The sequence below is a fragment of the Pipistrellus hanaki genome (genome assembly GCF_964339955.1).
Source record: "Pipistrellus hanaki genome assembly, chromosome: 10".
NCBI classification, from domain to species: domain Eukaryota; kingdom Metazoa; phylum Chordata; class Mammalia; order Chiroptera; family Vespertilionidae; genus Pipistrellus; species Pipistrellus hanaki.
The window spans coordinates 50,367,138-50,382,366 of NC_140512.1; the positions used below are offsets into that span (position 1 = coordinate 50,367,138).

At 35.8% G+C, this 15,229-nt stretch overlaps 1 protein-coding gene across 1 annotated transcript in view; it reads left to right on the forward strand.

Annotated features, from left to right (window-relative positions):
* Positions 1-15,229, forward strand: part of MTPN (myotrophin) — a 47,406-nt gene that overhangs the window by 19,635 nt on the left and 12,542 nt on the right. Inside the window, exons 2-3 of the mRNA XM_084896611.1 lie at positions 7,408-7,521; positions 8,886-8,969. Coding sequence (XP_084752737.1) covers positions 7,408-7,521; positions 8,886-8,969 — 198 coding nt within the window. The remainder of the gene's footprint in view (positions 1-7,407; positions 7,522-8,885; positions 8,970-15,229) is intronic.

Consider the following 15,229-nt stretch of genomic DNA (forward strand, 5'->3'; position numbering starts at 1 on the left):
ACCATACTTAGTTATTATAATACTAGTGACCTGGTGCATGAAATTTGTGTACATTAAAAGGAAATTAATTAGAGGAAATATTTTAATATTGCTGTTTGCCCTTTCTCTATAATATGTGTCATAGATGAAAGAAAATTAGTAAAATGTATATGAAAATCTCCTTCTTGTCAGAGTCTGGGGTGCATCGTGGGACCTAGAATCAAGTCCCTGCCCACCACCCATACGTACTTCAAAAATGCAGAAGACCGAGACCCAACCAGCCCTACCCCCATCAAGCCTTCAGGCGGGGTCACAGACTCAGGTCCCCCAGCCTGGCATTGGGCTGGCCTCAGGTCCCCTGACCTGGCGCCAGGTATCGGGGGGAGGGGGGGATGGCGCAGTCTCACATCCTCCATCAAGCCCCGTCAGACGGGGCGCAGTCTTAGGTCCCTGCTGTTCGGTCGTGACATTACGGTGTCCTGGCTAATTTGCATATTCCTCTATTATTAGCATAGATTGTTGACAATATTCCCTTTACATCCCCATGACCAGTCTCCAAACCTTCCTCTCATCTGGCAACCATCAGTCTGTTATCTGTGTTGAGTTTTCTTCAATTTTTATCTTGTTTAGATTCCACATAAGTGAAATCAGATGTTTTTTGTCTTTTTCTGATTGACTTATTTAACTGAGCATAATACCCTCTTGGTCCATCCAGGCTGTCACTAATGGGGTGATTTTTTTTTTTTTTAATGGCCCAATAGTATTCCATTATCTATATGTACTACAGCTTTTTCATCCACTCTTCTTATTGATAGGCACTTGGATTGCTTCCATATCTTCATACTGTAAATAGCATTGTAATAAACATGGGGTGCATATGTTCTTTCAAATTAGTGTTTTTGCATTTCTTCTGTTATGCCCAGAAATGAAACTGGAATTGCTGGGTCATAAGGCTGACAGTTCCATTTTTAATTTTTTGAAGACCATACTGTTTGCCATAGTGGCAGCACCAGTTTGCATTCCCACCAATAATGCACAAGGGTTAGCTTTTCTCCATATCCTCAGGTAAACTTGTTTGTGGATTTATTGATGATAGCCATTCTGACAGGTGTAAAGTGATATCTCATTGTGATTTTAATTTGCATTTCTTTGATAATTAACAACATGACTGCATCTTTTCATATGTCTATTGACTATCAAAATGTCCTCTTTGGAGAAGTGTCTATTCAGGTCCTCTAATCATTTTTTTTTTTAATTGAATTGTGTTTTTTTGTTGTTGAGTTGTATGAGTTCTTTATAAGTTTTGGATATTAACTCCTTATGAGATATATTATTGGTGACTATCATCTTCCATTCACTAGATTGTAATTTTGTTTCCTTTGCTCTGCAAAAAATTTTAGATCAGTGTATTTAATCTTTAGTTGGTTTTTTTTTTTCTTTTGTTTTCTTTGTCTGAGGAGATACATCAGAAGAAAAAAATATTGCTAAGAGAAATGTCAGTTTTTGTTAAACCTCACCCGAGGATATTTTTTCCATTGATTTTTTTTTCTTTATTTTTTATTTATTTTTTTGAGAGAGTGGAAGGAGGGAAGGAGCGAGACAGAGAGAAATAGCAATGTGATAGAGACACATCGATTGCTTGCCTCCTGCACTCATCCAGACAAAGGCTGGGGATTGGACCCACAACCTAGGGAATCAAACCCTGGACCCTTTGGTCCATGGGCCAGTGTGCTAACCACTGCTCAGAGATTTTACTACCTATGTTTTCTTCTAGGAGCTTTATGGTTTTTAGTCTAACAGTTAAGACTTTAATCCACTTTTAGTTTATTTTTGTATATCTGTAAGAAGGTGGTCTGGGCTTATTTATTTATTTTATGCTTGAGTATGAGTACTTTTTAAAAGATTAAGCAGGTAGAGGAGGAATGGAGTTTCATTTTATGTTTGTATGACTTAGCACAAACCTATTGCCGAAAGAGAAGCTGGAACCACAGTGAGCATAGTCCAGCTCATGCTGAGCCTATTTGAGCAGTTACTTGACCTGATGAACTTTGTCTTTTTTGTTCACTTTTGTATTTCTACCACTTAGAATAATTTCTAGCTCATAGTGGGTGCTCTTAAATGTTGAGTGAATGACTGACCAAATAAATGACTAGTGAGTGAAAAGTTCTTTAAAGCTTTAAGGTCTTATAAAAGATCTAGAGCAGTGTATAATAGAATAACATGAATTTATATAGAAAGAGCTCATAGTTGTTCTCTATCCAAAAGGTAATATCAAGATCATGTGTGTAAACGTGAACATCTTTGGCAAAATTTAGAGTCTGAATGGCAGGCAAAGAAGATTGTCCAAAGTCTGAACAGGAAAAGGGTGTTAGCAGAGACAGAGTTTGGGTGAACCAGTTCACTTCCATCTTGGCTTTAACAAACTGGCAGGAAAAGGTCTGAATGGCAGGGAGAAGGGTGTATAACATCATGGGCTTTACTATTGTCTGGTCTAACTTTCAATGAATTTCACTATTCTGTGTCCTCTAAATTAATTTATAATCTAATTCTGTACTTCACACTCTAGCATCTTGATCCATTATATGTTAGTTTCTGTATTAAAGCCAGGCATGGGCAATGACTATTAGTATTTTTACAAAGCACATAATCAGCCCATAAGTTCCCTTTCTCTCTCACCAAGGCCAAGTGTTAAGATTTTTCTTTCTCTCTTATGACTCAGAGATGTTAAAATAAAGGAAAACATGTGTTTTGGAACCAATGACATATGATATTGTTTTATTCTACAAAATAAAAGCTTTAATGTTACTGGGTATTTGGTATTAATCTGCATGTTCAGAATTAAGAGAAATTTTAAGTAAACTATGACTCATCTACTTGATAAAATATTTTGTAGCTTTCAAGAATAACAGCAAGATCCCTCCTATGTTAAATAATTGTGTCATTGTAACTTTTAAGCAACTACCTTTCATAGGGAAAAAACAAAACAGAAGTATGGCAAGATAGTAATAATGGTTGTATTTTGGATGGTAGGCCTTACTAGAAAAAACATTTTATTTAATTCATGTTTTACTTATTAAGTATGTATAAGTGACAGTGGGATTGTTTGTAACACTTAAGAAAAAAATGCTTAGAATTAAGTCCTGCTATACTAATTTTTTTGTAGTTCTAGATTGTTAGATAAAGGAAATCTCAAACATTTCATTGACATTTAAATGTCTCAATGATATGCTTGGGGGAATGATGGAAAAGGATGATTGGATGAGTGAATGAACCAGATTCAAGACTCTGAATTGTAGTAGCCAAATATACTACCTCTTTATATAGCAAACTAGAAGGAAGTTTACTGAACACTGGTGGTGCTCATCCTTCAGTCTTACTTACATTTTTTAGAAATACCTTAGTGACAGTGATGAGGAAAGCTGGAGATAGTGTGGGGAGGATATGGACTAACAAATCTATATCTATACTAATAAAGGGTAATGTGCTAATTAGACCAGATAGACTGGGTGTCCTTCTGGATAAAGCCACGGTGACGGGGGTCGAGCAGAAGCGATTGGGAGGATCAGGCCAGCTGGGGAGAGCAGTTAGGGGCGATCAGGATGGTAGGGAGGAGCAGTTAGGGGCGATCAGGATGGTAGGGAGGAGCAGTTAGGGGCGATCAGGCAGGCAGGTGAGCGGATAGGACCAGTGGTCCTATATGGATTGCAAGAGGGATGTCTAGCAGTCAGACATCTCCTGAGGGGTTCCGGATTGGAGAGGGTATAGGCCGAGCTGAGGGGACCCCCCCACCCCCACACCTGTGCACAAATTTCGTGTGCTGGGCCTCTAGTCTGTGTGTGTGTGTGTGTGTGTGTGTAAAAGCCTAAGTGACTGTTATGACCAGATGATGGCCAGTAGCTATGATGCACACTGGCCACCAGGGGGCAGACACTCAATGCAGGAGCTGCCCCCTGGTGGTCAGTGCACTCCCACAGCCAACCTCCCATGGTCCCTCCCCCTGGCCAGTGGTCCCTGATCACTGGCCAGGCTGAGGGACCTTACCTATGCATGAATTCATGCATCAGGCCTCTGGTTTCTTTTAATGAGAATCTAGAAAGAACTTGGAGCCTGGGAAAATAAGATGAACATTATAAGATGCAATTGAATAGCAATTAATATGATGGCCTTACATATATACTCAGGAAATCAGTAGCTGAAGTTTAGGATAATAAATTGGAAAAAATTTTGTTTTATTTATAATGTGATGTTACTGCTAAATGTAATTAATAATCTAATGTGAAATAGGGACTGCTTGTTTCATGTGTCCCCAAGGATAGAACCAGAACCAGTAAATAGTGACTTTTTCAGCATTTAAACAGGAATGGATTGATCAGTAAGATCTTGAGTTGCTTTTCATTAGAGAAGTTCAGTTGCAGGTAGAGTATACACAAATAAGGATTCAACCACAGAATGGGTGGTTGAATTAGATGGCATTCAAAGTCCTTTTCAAAACAGTTTCTGTGGCTTTTCAGACACTTTAGTAATGATTTTAAAATACCTCTTTGTGAAGTGGTAGTTGTTTTGGTAACCAACAGGTTACATGGTATGACAAAGATGGTATAAGTAACTTCACCAATTCATTAAATTGGAATGTTACGTGAAAGTTGCATGTAGACATTATAAGTGATATATATATTTGTATAAGTAAGGCATTGTTCTTTCTTTAATGGAGGTTTTCATTGAGATTCATAAATAACAAATATCTTGAATAAAGATAAATGTAGTAAGAGACATAAACAAGAAGTGTGAGGATTAAAAGGAGAGAATCATTTATCAAGAGTATCAGGTAAAAGTTTTATATAGAAAATAGATCTTAAAGCGTTAGTAGAATTTCAGAAATTGAAGATATGAGTGAAAGTTGGGTACCGTGCCAAAGGAAGACAACAATAAGTTTGCCAAAAGTGGGAAAGCACCTGTTTATTTGGAGCAGTGTATGAATGAGAATAAAAAGGCCAGAATTGTAAATTGAAGATGACTTTAGTGTCACCATGAGGATTTTTGTTAAACAAAAGAAACAGTTGAATTTTTTGCATGATCATTTACTCTTTAGTAACATTGATGTACTTGATTTATATTGGTTGAAATGTTGAATATAGAAAAATTGGGTAGAAAGCTATTCAAGTGAGAAGTAGTGAGGCCTCTGATATTAATAGTGGTTGATGTTTATTGAGGGCTTTCTATATAATCGTAGGCACCTTACATTATTTCGGCGAAGCCTCATAACAATGATATGTAGTAGATACTTTTCCATATTAGCACCTGCTGGTTTCCAGTTGGTTTATGGGTATTCCATACATAATTATGTATTTATTTCTTCAGGCATATTCTCTCACATACACCCACAATCTCCAAATCAATAGACAGCGTGTCTACTACTGATATTTTCTTAATTTAGCATTTTATGATATGCTATCATAATCAACAACAAAGTGCCACATTTGGCATTGTGAATTTATTTAGAAGTAAAAGATGTAGTCTCTGACCCCCAAGGACCTTTACAATTTAATTAACACAAAATATAAATACATGAAAAGCTAAATAGCAATAAAAATAAAAATAGTCACTAAGTTAAATTATTGAGCATTCCCTCAATTAGAGCTCTTTTGTATCTTCCCAAGTAGGCAGCAAATTCATTAAGTCAGACTTTTCTATTTTATCCCAAGTAAGTAGCACAGTGCTTTTCTATTTTATCCCAAGTAAGTAGCACAGTGCCTAAGTAAATGTTTATTGAATTGTAAATAGTGTGTCTTTTTCTAATGCAGTGTTTCTTTCATCTTTTAAAATTCTTGAAACCATAACTAAGATTCTAAAAATGTGTTTTAAACATCTGATAGAAGTGGATGAGTCAGGAGAGGAAACAGTGAAGGCCCCAGGCAGAGTAGGAGGAAATGTGGTGTCACTAAAGCCAAAAGAAAGTGTTTAAAAAAGGAAAGAGTAGTCAACATTGTCAGTCATAACATGGAGATCATTGACATCAGCAAAAATGATGTTCCTGGTAGAAGTCAAATTAGAATGGAAGGTGAGAAATTGGAGATAGCGAATATAGACAGTACTACTTTGGAAAGTTTAGCCATGAAAGGATAGGAAAGAGAACAGTCACTAAAAAGTGGATGTCAGGTCCAAGGAGAGGTTCTTGTTGCTGTTTGCTTTTTTAGTGGAAGAGTTGTAAAAAGCATATGCTGATGAGCCAGTAGAGCAGGAACAGTTGAAAGCACAGACAAGAAAAGGGATAAACAAAGGAGTAAGCTTCCTAAGAAAACAAGAAAGGATAATATTTAACACATATAGGTGAGAGATTGGCTTTAGAGAGAAGTTCTGGAGGAATTCTTGTCTGGAGGCGGTGTTCTATGAAAAGAAGGATATGAGGTTATCTGCTGAGAAAGAAAGGAAATAGAGAAGTTGACAGTTTATAAACAAGGGAAGATATTTAAATCATCTCCATGGAGTGGAGGCCATGGCTAGCTGGAAACAGGAATCTATTCTACAATTGAAACTTTGTAGCCTTGAGCAGAGGCCAGGGCCGGCTGGGCACCGGGGAAGCTTGGCTTTCTCTGTTGCCAGGGCAACCCAAGCCTCCTGCTTGCTCTAGCTCCTGGCATACTCACTCCTGATTGGCTGGTGGGCATGTCTTGTATAGCAGATAGTTAATTTGCATGTTTCTCTTATTAGTTTCTCTTATTAGTGTAGACTGTTAGAATCTGTTAATCCTCAATGAATGGAAACTATTTTTGAGGCCTTAAGTTCATCATCTGATACTACCCACCTTCTGTCTATCACCAAGATTGTCATATTCCTTCTGAAAAGTATTCATGTAGCACTAAGTTCCTTTCCTTCATAGCAGTTATATTTTGAAATACATTTAAACCTGATTATACTAGATGGTAAGCTCTGTGCAATCAGAAGCCATGTCTGATTTCGCTCACCATTGTTCCCTGCATACAGTGCTTACCATACAATAGGACTATCATGAATGAAATGAATTTTTAATAGCTAATACATTCCTTGTGATAATGGCCGATGCCATCAAAGTAGTGATGCTTTCTTTGAAGAATTAAAATACATGTCATGTGATATGTGTAAAAAAGTCAGTATTTGAACTCATCAGTTTCATTTGGCCACCTCTTGATGTTATGCTGATTGAACTTCTTAGAAATGGAGCACTGTATATTTCATTACATTTAGCATTATTACTTGTTTTCAGCTTGACTAATCGTAGTTTGAATTACTATCAAACTGTGTGCAAGATTTCAAGTTTTTGGTTACTTCACTTTGCAAGAAATGCAAATATTTCACGAAATTCTTAGAGCTTTAAGAAAGTAAAAATATCAAGCACCTTCCCTCCAGTCTACCATCCACGTACATACTGTTTTCTTTGGCTTCTTTTATAAGGGAGAAGATGTCAACCGGACGCTAGAAGGTGGAAGGAAACCTCTTCACTATGCGGCAGATTGTGGGCAGCTTGAAATCCTGGAATTTCTGCTGCTGAAAGGAGCTGATATTAATGTATGTAAAGAACATTGTCATTCTAGAAAAAAAATTTTCCTGTTGTAATTATTTTATATAGATGTATAAAATAGTTCTTGTGGACACCTCATTTTAAATTATGCCATAATTTCTGTAACTTAGAAATGTATAGTTGGGATTTTAAACAAGCAAACAAACTGACTTTCAAGCTGAGGATCAGGATGTTTCCCCTTGGCTGCTGCTTTTCAGGTTCTAAAGCAACTTGAGAGTTGCGCTACCTATAAGTAGCAAATGCTATCTGCCAGTGGACCATGGAACCCTGCAGTCATGGTAAATATGGTGCATTTTTATTAAAAAATACATTTTATTGATCTTTTACAGAGAGGAAGGGTGAGGGATAGAGTTTAGAAACATCGATGAGATAGAAACATTGATCAGCTGCCTCCTGCACACCTCCTACTGGGGATGTGCTCTCAACCAAGGTACGTGCCCTTGACCGGAATCAAACCTGGGACTTTTCAGTCACAGACTGGCACTCTTCCCACTGAGCAAAACAGTTTTCGGCAATATGATGTATTTTTTGACAGAGGTCAGTAAGCAAGTGGTCAGACAGAAGCAGCCATCTCCTGACTCTTTTGTGGCCTCTGCATTTCAGAGTTTTAGAAAAATATTTAAGTAACCATGATAGCAAGTGAGATGAACTCACATTTCAGAGGACACTAAGTCACTTGGCTGAGCTGTGGCAAACTTTTCATTGGCTATGTTCTTCCCTTCAGCACCTCAATGGTATTTCTATATTAGTGGGGAGTAAGGCTCAGAGAGATTATAATTAGTCACACAGTAAGTGGCAAAGCCAAGATTTGAGCTGGGGTTAAAGCCCTGTTCCCTCTACTTTGGTGACTGCTGCTCTAGAGGCCCAAACCCACAAGCAGGGTTTCTCTTTGCGAGTCAGCAACCTTTCAGACCTCACAGACCACCAGTGGTCCGCGGGGGCGACTGCTGCTCTAGAGGGCAGCTCTCCAGAGACTAGAAATGTGTACCTATAAAGTGATTTTGGATAGAAAGGCAAATAGGTAAACATTGACTTGAGCCGAGACCGATTTGGCTCAATGGATAGAGCGTCGGCTTGGGGACTGAAGGGACCCGGGTTCGATTTCGGTTGGGGGCATGTACCTTGGCTGCAGGCATATCCCCAGTGGGGGGTGTGCAGGAGGCAGCTGATCGATGACTCTCTCTCATCGATGTTTCTAGCTTTCTATCTCTCTCTCTTCCTCTCTGTACAAAATCAATAAAATATATTAAAAAAAAAAAAAAAAGAAAAAGAAAAATAAATATTCAGTGTTTCCTAATTCCATCTAGAAAGAAAAAATGGATAAGGTGGTTTTATCTCTATTATTTCACAGGCTCCAGATAAACATCATATTACTCCTCTTCTGTCTGCTGTCTATGAAGGTCACGTTTCCTGTGTGAAATTGCTTCTGTCAAAGGTGAGCTCAATTACTACTTTTTATTGCCTTTTCCAGTGCTGTGTGACTGTTTCAGCTAAGTATTTGGCTAATTTATGTGTTTGGCCTCAGGGACAGAAATCTAGTAGTATCTAAAATTGAGGTCTAGAATATTATAACCCAAAATAGCTGGTCCACAAACTATTACTAGTTGGTAATGGGTAAGAACCTTGGGCTAGAATATAAAACAACACAATCTTCATAATTAAGAATAGTTGCTGTGAATGGCTCTGGCACAGTAGCTCAGTTGCAAACTGTTTAACTGAAATAAGCATTGTAGTTAATGAAATAGAAAATGTATGGACTAGAGCTATTTACAGACCACATTTTGAGTGGCTCTGGATTGAAATTTGTAAATTTCTTTTTCTATGGTATGTACTGAGAAGAATTCATACGGGGAAGAGTATTAGAGGCAGTTTACTCTCTAAGACGGTTCTCCAAGTCATCTGGTTTCTTGATGTTACTGCAATAAGGATAAATCTGGAATTTTCCAATGTTTTGTCTTTGCTATTATAAATTCTTAGATGGAGTTCAAAACCCAGCCTCAGTGCACCAGTTGCAACCATTTAGCTGTATTAGGACCTGCAAATTTAGGAGACAAATCTAAATAAAAGAAGGCACTAGTATTAATCTCAAACTTATTTTATGACCATAATCTAGAAAGTGTTATTTATAACATTTCATTTGGTATTTTAAAACTCCCTACTGAAAGAAGAAATAGAAATCAAATGAATAAAGCATTTTGCCACCATACCTGGTACATTAGTTATAATAAAAGCTATTTATTAAACACTAAGACTGAAGAGGATTTTATGCTTCACCAAGTCAACTCAGTAAAATTGGGAAAGGAGGTAGCACATTTGTCTTGTAATACTTTGAGAACTTTTAAAGATACTGTACTGTTCTGAAAGTAGTTAACTCAGGTCCTTTAAAACTCAGGGTTTTTATGGTAGCTTCATGTTAAACACAGTTACTGGATTTCTTTAAATATGTAGTGATTGTTTTAAGAGTTTTGGAGGGATTTTGGTAAATAGCAACAGTAATTTTTAGCTACTACACACATACTAATTCTCCTAAAACCAACTGGAAATATTTTTTGCCACTAATAGATACAGAATGTGTGGTGGAATGTGTGCACAAAGACTTCCAGTCACTGTCTTTCTCCTTACTGTCCATTCCTTCCCCCATATTCATGAAAAGATTCAAAAGCAGCTTTGTAAACTACCAGATAATTTACTGTATTAAAAACTGGTTTTCACAGGCTACAAATATTGATGTATAGTTCATGAAAGATAATTTCCCATATTTTATTAGTTTGGACTCTTTGTATTGCAAGTGACTAACCCTAGTTTAGATAGGCTTAAGGAGATCTTATTGACGCATATAATTCTACAGTTCAGATACTGCCTGACCCTGTGCTTAAGCCCCGGGACCAGGATCTGATTTTTTTTACCTGTAAGCTCCCTTCCTCAAAATGGGCTGTATTCCCCTGGCCTCAACCTATCTGCTAAGCGTGTAGTAAAAGAAACCGCTAACAAGACTGTTGTATATTTGAAAGCTACTAAGAGGGTAAACCTTACAAGTTGCCATCACACACAAAATTTGTAAGGATGAGAAGTAATGGCTGTGAAATAACTAAACTTACTCTAATCATTTCACAATATGTACAAATATCAAATTAAATTAATACAGCTATTACATGTTAGTTATCTCAGTTAAAAATAAATTCATAAGTCAGAATAAAGAGAAATTACCTCTTTTCATGATGTTTTTCTGAAAAGAAAATCCTCCGTGGGATCATGTTTAGCTTAGGTCCTTAGGCTCTGGTCATTTACTAAATAAGATATCCCTAAACAATCTCAAACTGTGGATCCAAACTATTTCATTCTGCTATGCCTCTCTTTCCTGTGGGACAAACAAAATAAGAAATAATTATTCTTATGCTAGAGAGGATCTGAACCATTCATTGTTGTCTATCCCTTATTGTCAAAATATATTCCAGTTCATTGTTGAAAGGAAGGCTTGATTTACATGAAAGCCCTAATATGTTATGCCAGAAGGATTGCTATAAATAAGTACTCTGTTGCTAAATTATTGGTAGTAAATTGAGGTGTCTGACAATTTTAAGTAGCTTATTTTTTTTCTTTTAGTTGGTGCCTGCAGTTTTGTTCTTTTGCTTGTGTTTGAGCCTTGATTTTTGTAGCTAAGTCAGGGAGGGACATTCAGAGATGGCTCTATTGATAGCAGATCAGTTTTAACCTTATAGAGCTGTTTTTTGTTTTAGATGGCATTTTTTTAACCTTTATAAAAGTAGTCTAGTAAAATTGAGTTCTGCTTTTTCAAAATTATTTACTTTCATTTTAGTATTGCATAAGCTAATCTTTAAAGTACACCCTATAGTTTTGTTAACCAGTATATTTTTTTAGGAACTGATTGTACTCTAAAAAATCCATGGCTGCTAAAATGAAGCTGTTTTCAGTGCCTTTTTTTTTTTTTTTTTACATTAGTCAATGTTTGTATTATGAAATCTAATTATACTTTATCAAAAATAGAATCCTTATGTATTATTATAAATTCATTTAAAAAGTAGTTTAAGAAGTTTACCAGATTCATTGACATTCTTAGTATACTATTCAGGTGGTTAGTAGCATAGAAAAAAAGCCAAACAATAAACAGAAATTTAGGAACTCAGTATAATTGCAACTAATGGGGGGTGGGGAGAGAAATAACAAAAACAAAAAGAAGATTGCTAAAATATTTGAAATTAACTATGTGATACTTGCTGGACTATTTTTAAAAATTAATGCAGTGGAAGATGAAATTTATGACACAAGAATTTAAAACATTTAATTCTTAATTCTTGATTGTCCACATAGCAAAAGAACTAACAAACTAACATTATATAATATTTTAAGCACTTCATGTATATAATCTCCTTTAATTTTTATCAACCCAAATACATAAGTATATTCATCTCCATTTTATGGATAAGGGAACCATTTTTCTCAGGTTAATTACTGTCAGAAACAGTTATGAGAAATTGAACATGTAGAAAAGCTGCTTGGGCTGATTTTTAATTGGTGAGCTAGCAATGTAGAAAACAACACATGTAGGACTTCCACTTCAAGGTGTGAGCACATGCCAGTGTATTCTCTCCCTCCCAACCATAGAAAAGATGCTTTTAAAATAAATGAATTAATATTTGGTGTGAACCATAAGAAATTCTTTGGTGTGAACCATGAGAAATTATAATGAATCCTTGAGGAACAGAAAGCAGCAGGATAGGGGTATAGAAAGCATTTCCTAACATGAGCAAGAGGGTGATTGTTACAAAAGGTAGAAGCTGATCCAAGGTTGCTCCAGGTCCAGAAGTGGTTAGTGCCCCTGAGCAACAAATAAGTGAAGAGCTGAGTGCACTTCAGGCAGAAACAAAATAAACCCAGCGGAAAAGATGAGACACAAGAAGGGTCATAAGCAAAAAATTAGTATGTAAATAAATCCAAACAAATATTAAAGTTTTTTAAAATAAGCTAATACTACAGATTATTAAATAATCTGTTAAATAATCTATAAGATGGAAGCAGAATGATCAAAGTTCCTGGTACTCTTTGAAATCTGGAGTATGTGAAAAACATTAATAAAACTAGTGAGAAGAGAAAAGGGAAAGGAGACAGATGAAACAAGTAAAAATACAGGCTCAAGAAGCATCCTGGGAAGCTTACCAGTAGCAGAGGAGGAAGAAACCCAAGTTGGAGAATGAAACAGACATCATGATAGAGAGGTGACAACTGAACAGCACAGCAGTCAGTAAAAAGGCCAAGCAGCCTGTTTTTATCAAAGCAAAAGTAGAGTGTAAGCACATGTCACTTTGAATTGTAAGTTCAATAAGCTTCCCTTTTCCATCCTAGAAAATCTTAACTGGCAAGTTTTTGCAATAAAAAAGGAAAAATTAAAAGGCGTTATAAAATATTCTGTAGTGAGAAGTTGCAAGCCTTTTTTTAGAGCATTAGACTCAATTTTGCAACCATGTGGTTTCTAAATGATTTTGCCACTGTCGCTCTAAAGCTGCCATTGACAATATAGACACAAATGGACTTGGCTGCATACCAGTAAAACTTTACTTATAAAAACAAGCATCTGGGGCATAGCTTGCTGACCCCTCTTTTAGCTCACAGCATTTCACAACTTTAACCCTCAATAGTAAAAATGTATATCGTTCTGGATGCTTTTACTAGACTATGCTAGTGCATATTTGTTGAAAATTTTTATTATCAATTAATGTAGCCAAACAATATATGGAATTTTCATTGTTAATTACTAAACTGGTAGTCTTGGTTAAAACCCCAGATACCTGAATAATAGAAGGCTTGCATTATTACATTATTTCAAAGAAAATCATGAAATGTTACTCTTGAACTATGATATTAGCCAGTAGACTTTCATAAGTCCAAAATCCATTTATTTTTCACAGCTGCATATATAATTTGATACCATAATCTAGTTTCCATGATTAAAGAAATCATTTTCTAAGAGAAATAATAGTAGTCCCTGTAACATTTAATACATTACCATGTTAGGCATTTCCTGTAGTATTAATGTATATCAAAATTTCTATAATAATACTAAAATTCCTTATAAATTATGTAATGCCTTGTAATTTATATAATGGGTAATAAAGGATTTTAAGTATCCTTGTTCCCTAATCCTAAGGGAAAACCATTTATAGATAACTCACTGTAGCATATTGTGGGGAAAGAAGAAATATTTAAATGTTTACTTCTTTATCGCTGTTTCAAAGATGTTAAGTTTGCTACAATTTAGAATTTAGACAGATAAGCTATATTTAGTGTGTGTTTATATTCCATCATTTATAAGGACATGCCACTCAATTTTCTATATAAGAACAAGAATTTTTTTAAATAGAAAAGAATGAAAAAAATCAAAATCTCATTAACTGAAATTTTCATTTTAAAACAATGTTTTACTCTTAAATTTTTAAAAAATGGCAACATATTAAATTATGAGAGGAAAATCCAAAAGAAACTTCGCTTTTTTGTTTTCCATTCTTGCCCCATTTCACACTTCAAAGAAAGTTTCCCCTTAGACTTTCTTACAACAAAAATATACATATACATATACTATATAACCACTGATTATATTTTTTCCATTTAAAATTTTTTTCTTTTTTATTGATAAGATATTACATATGTGTCCTTATCCCTCCATTGGTTATGCTTATATGCATACATACAAGTCCTTTGATTGATTTTCCCCCGTTACCCCCACCCTTCCATACCTTCCTTCTGAGGTTTGACAGTCTAATCAATGGTTCTCTGTCTGTTTTTGTTCATTAGTTTATGTTGTTTATTATAATCCATAAATGAGTGAGATCATGTGGTATTTATCTTTTTCTGACTGATTTTGCTTAGCATAATGCTCTCCAGCTCCATCCATACTGTTGCAAATAGTAGGAGATCCTTCCTTTTTATAGCAGCATAGTACTCCATTGTACTAGACGTAGTACAGTTTTTTAATCCACTCATCTGCTGGTGGGTACTTAGAGGCTGTTTCCAAATCTTAGCCATTGTAAATTGTGCTGCTATGAACATAGGGGTGCATATATCCTTTCTGATTGGTGTTACTAGTTTCTTGGGATATATTCCTAGAAGTGAGATCACTAGGTCAAATGGGAAATTACATATTTAATTTTTTTGAGGAAAGTCCATACCATTCTCCACTGTTGACCACTGATTATTGAACAGTATTTACTCATAGCTGGTTCAGACCACTCTAAGTTAACTGCTCCTGCTTTGGAGATAAAGGAGTGAGATATAGAACAAAGGTTTACTCAGTGCCTTTCTTTTACAATAAGTCAAAATCTTTACATCTTAAATACAACTGCTATAGAGCAAGGGTGGGGAACCTCTTTTCTGCCAAGGGCCATTTGGATATTCAGGCCATGCAAAATTATCAACTTCAAAATTAACCTGCTACATTTGGTCAACCATTTAATTAACTCACTCCTAATGCCTTGGCAGGGCCAGGCCAAATAATTTTGCAGGCTAGGCATTCCCACCCCTAGTAAAAAATATTAAAAGTTAGTTTGCTAAGAAAATGTAGAAAACAACCTTATCTGATGGCATTCATGTTTTGTTCAATATTTTATCTGTGCTACATTTAAAAAAAAATTTATACAGCCATTTATTGATTATGCTAGTGGTATTTGAGAGGGGTATTAATGT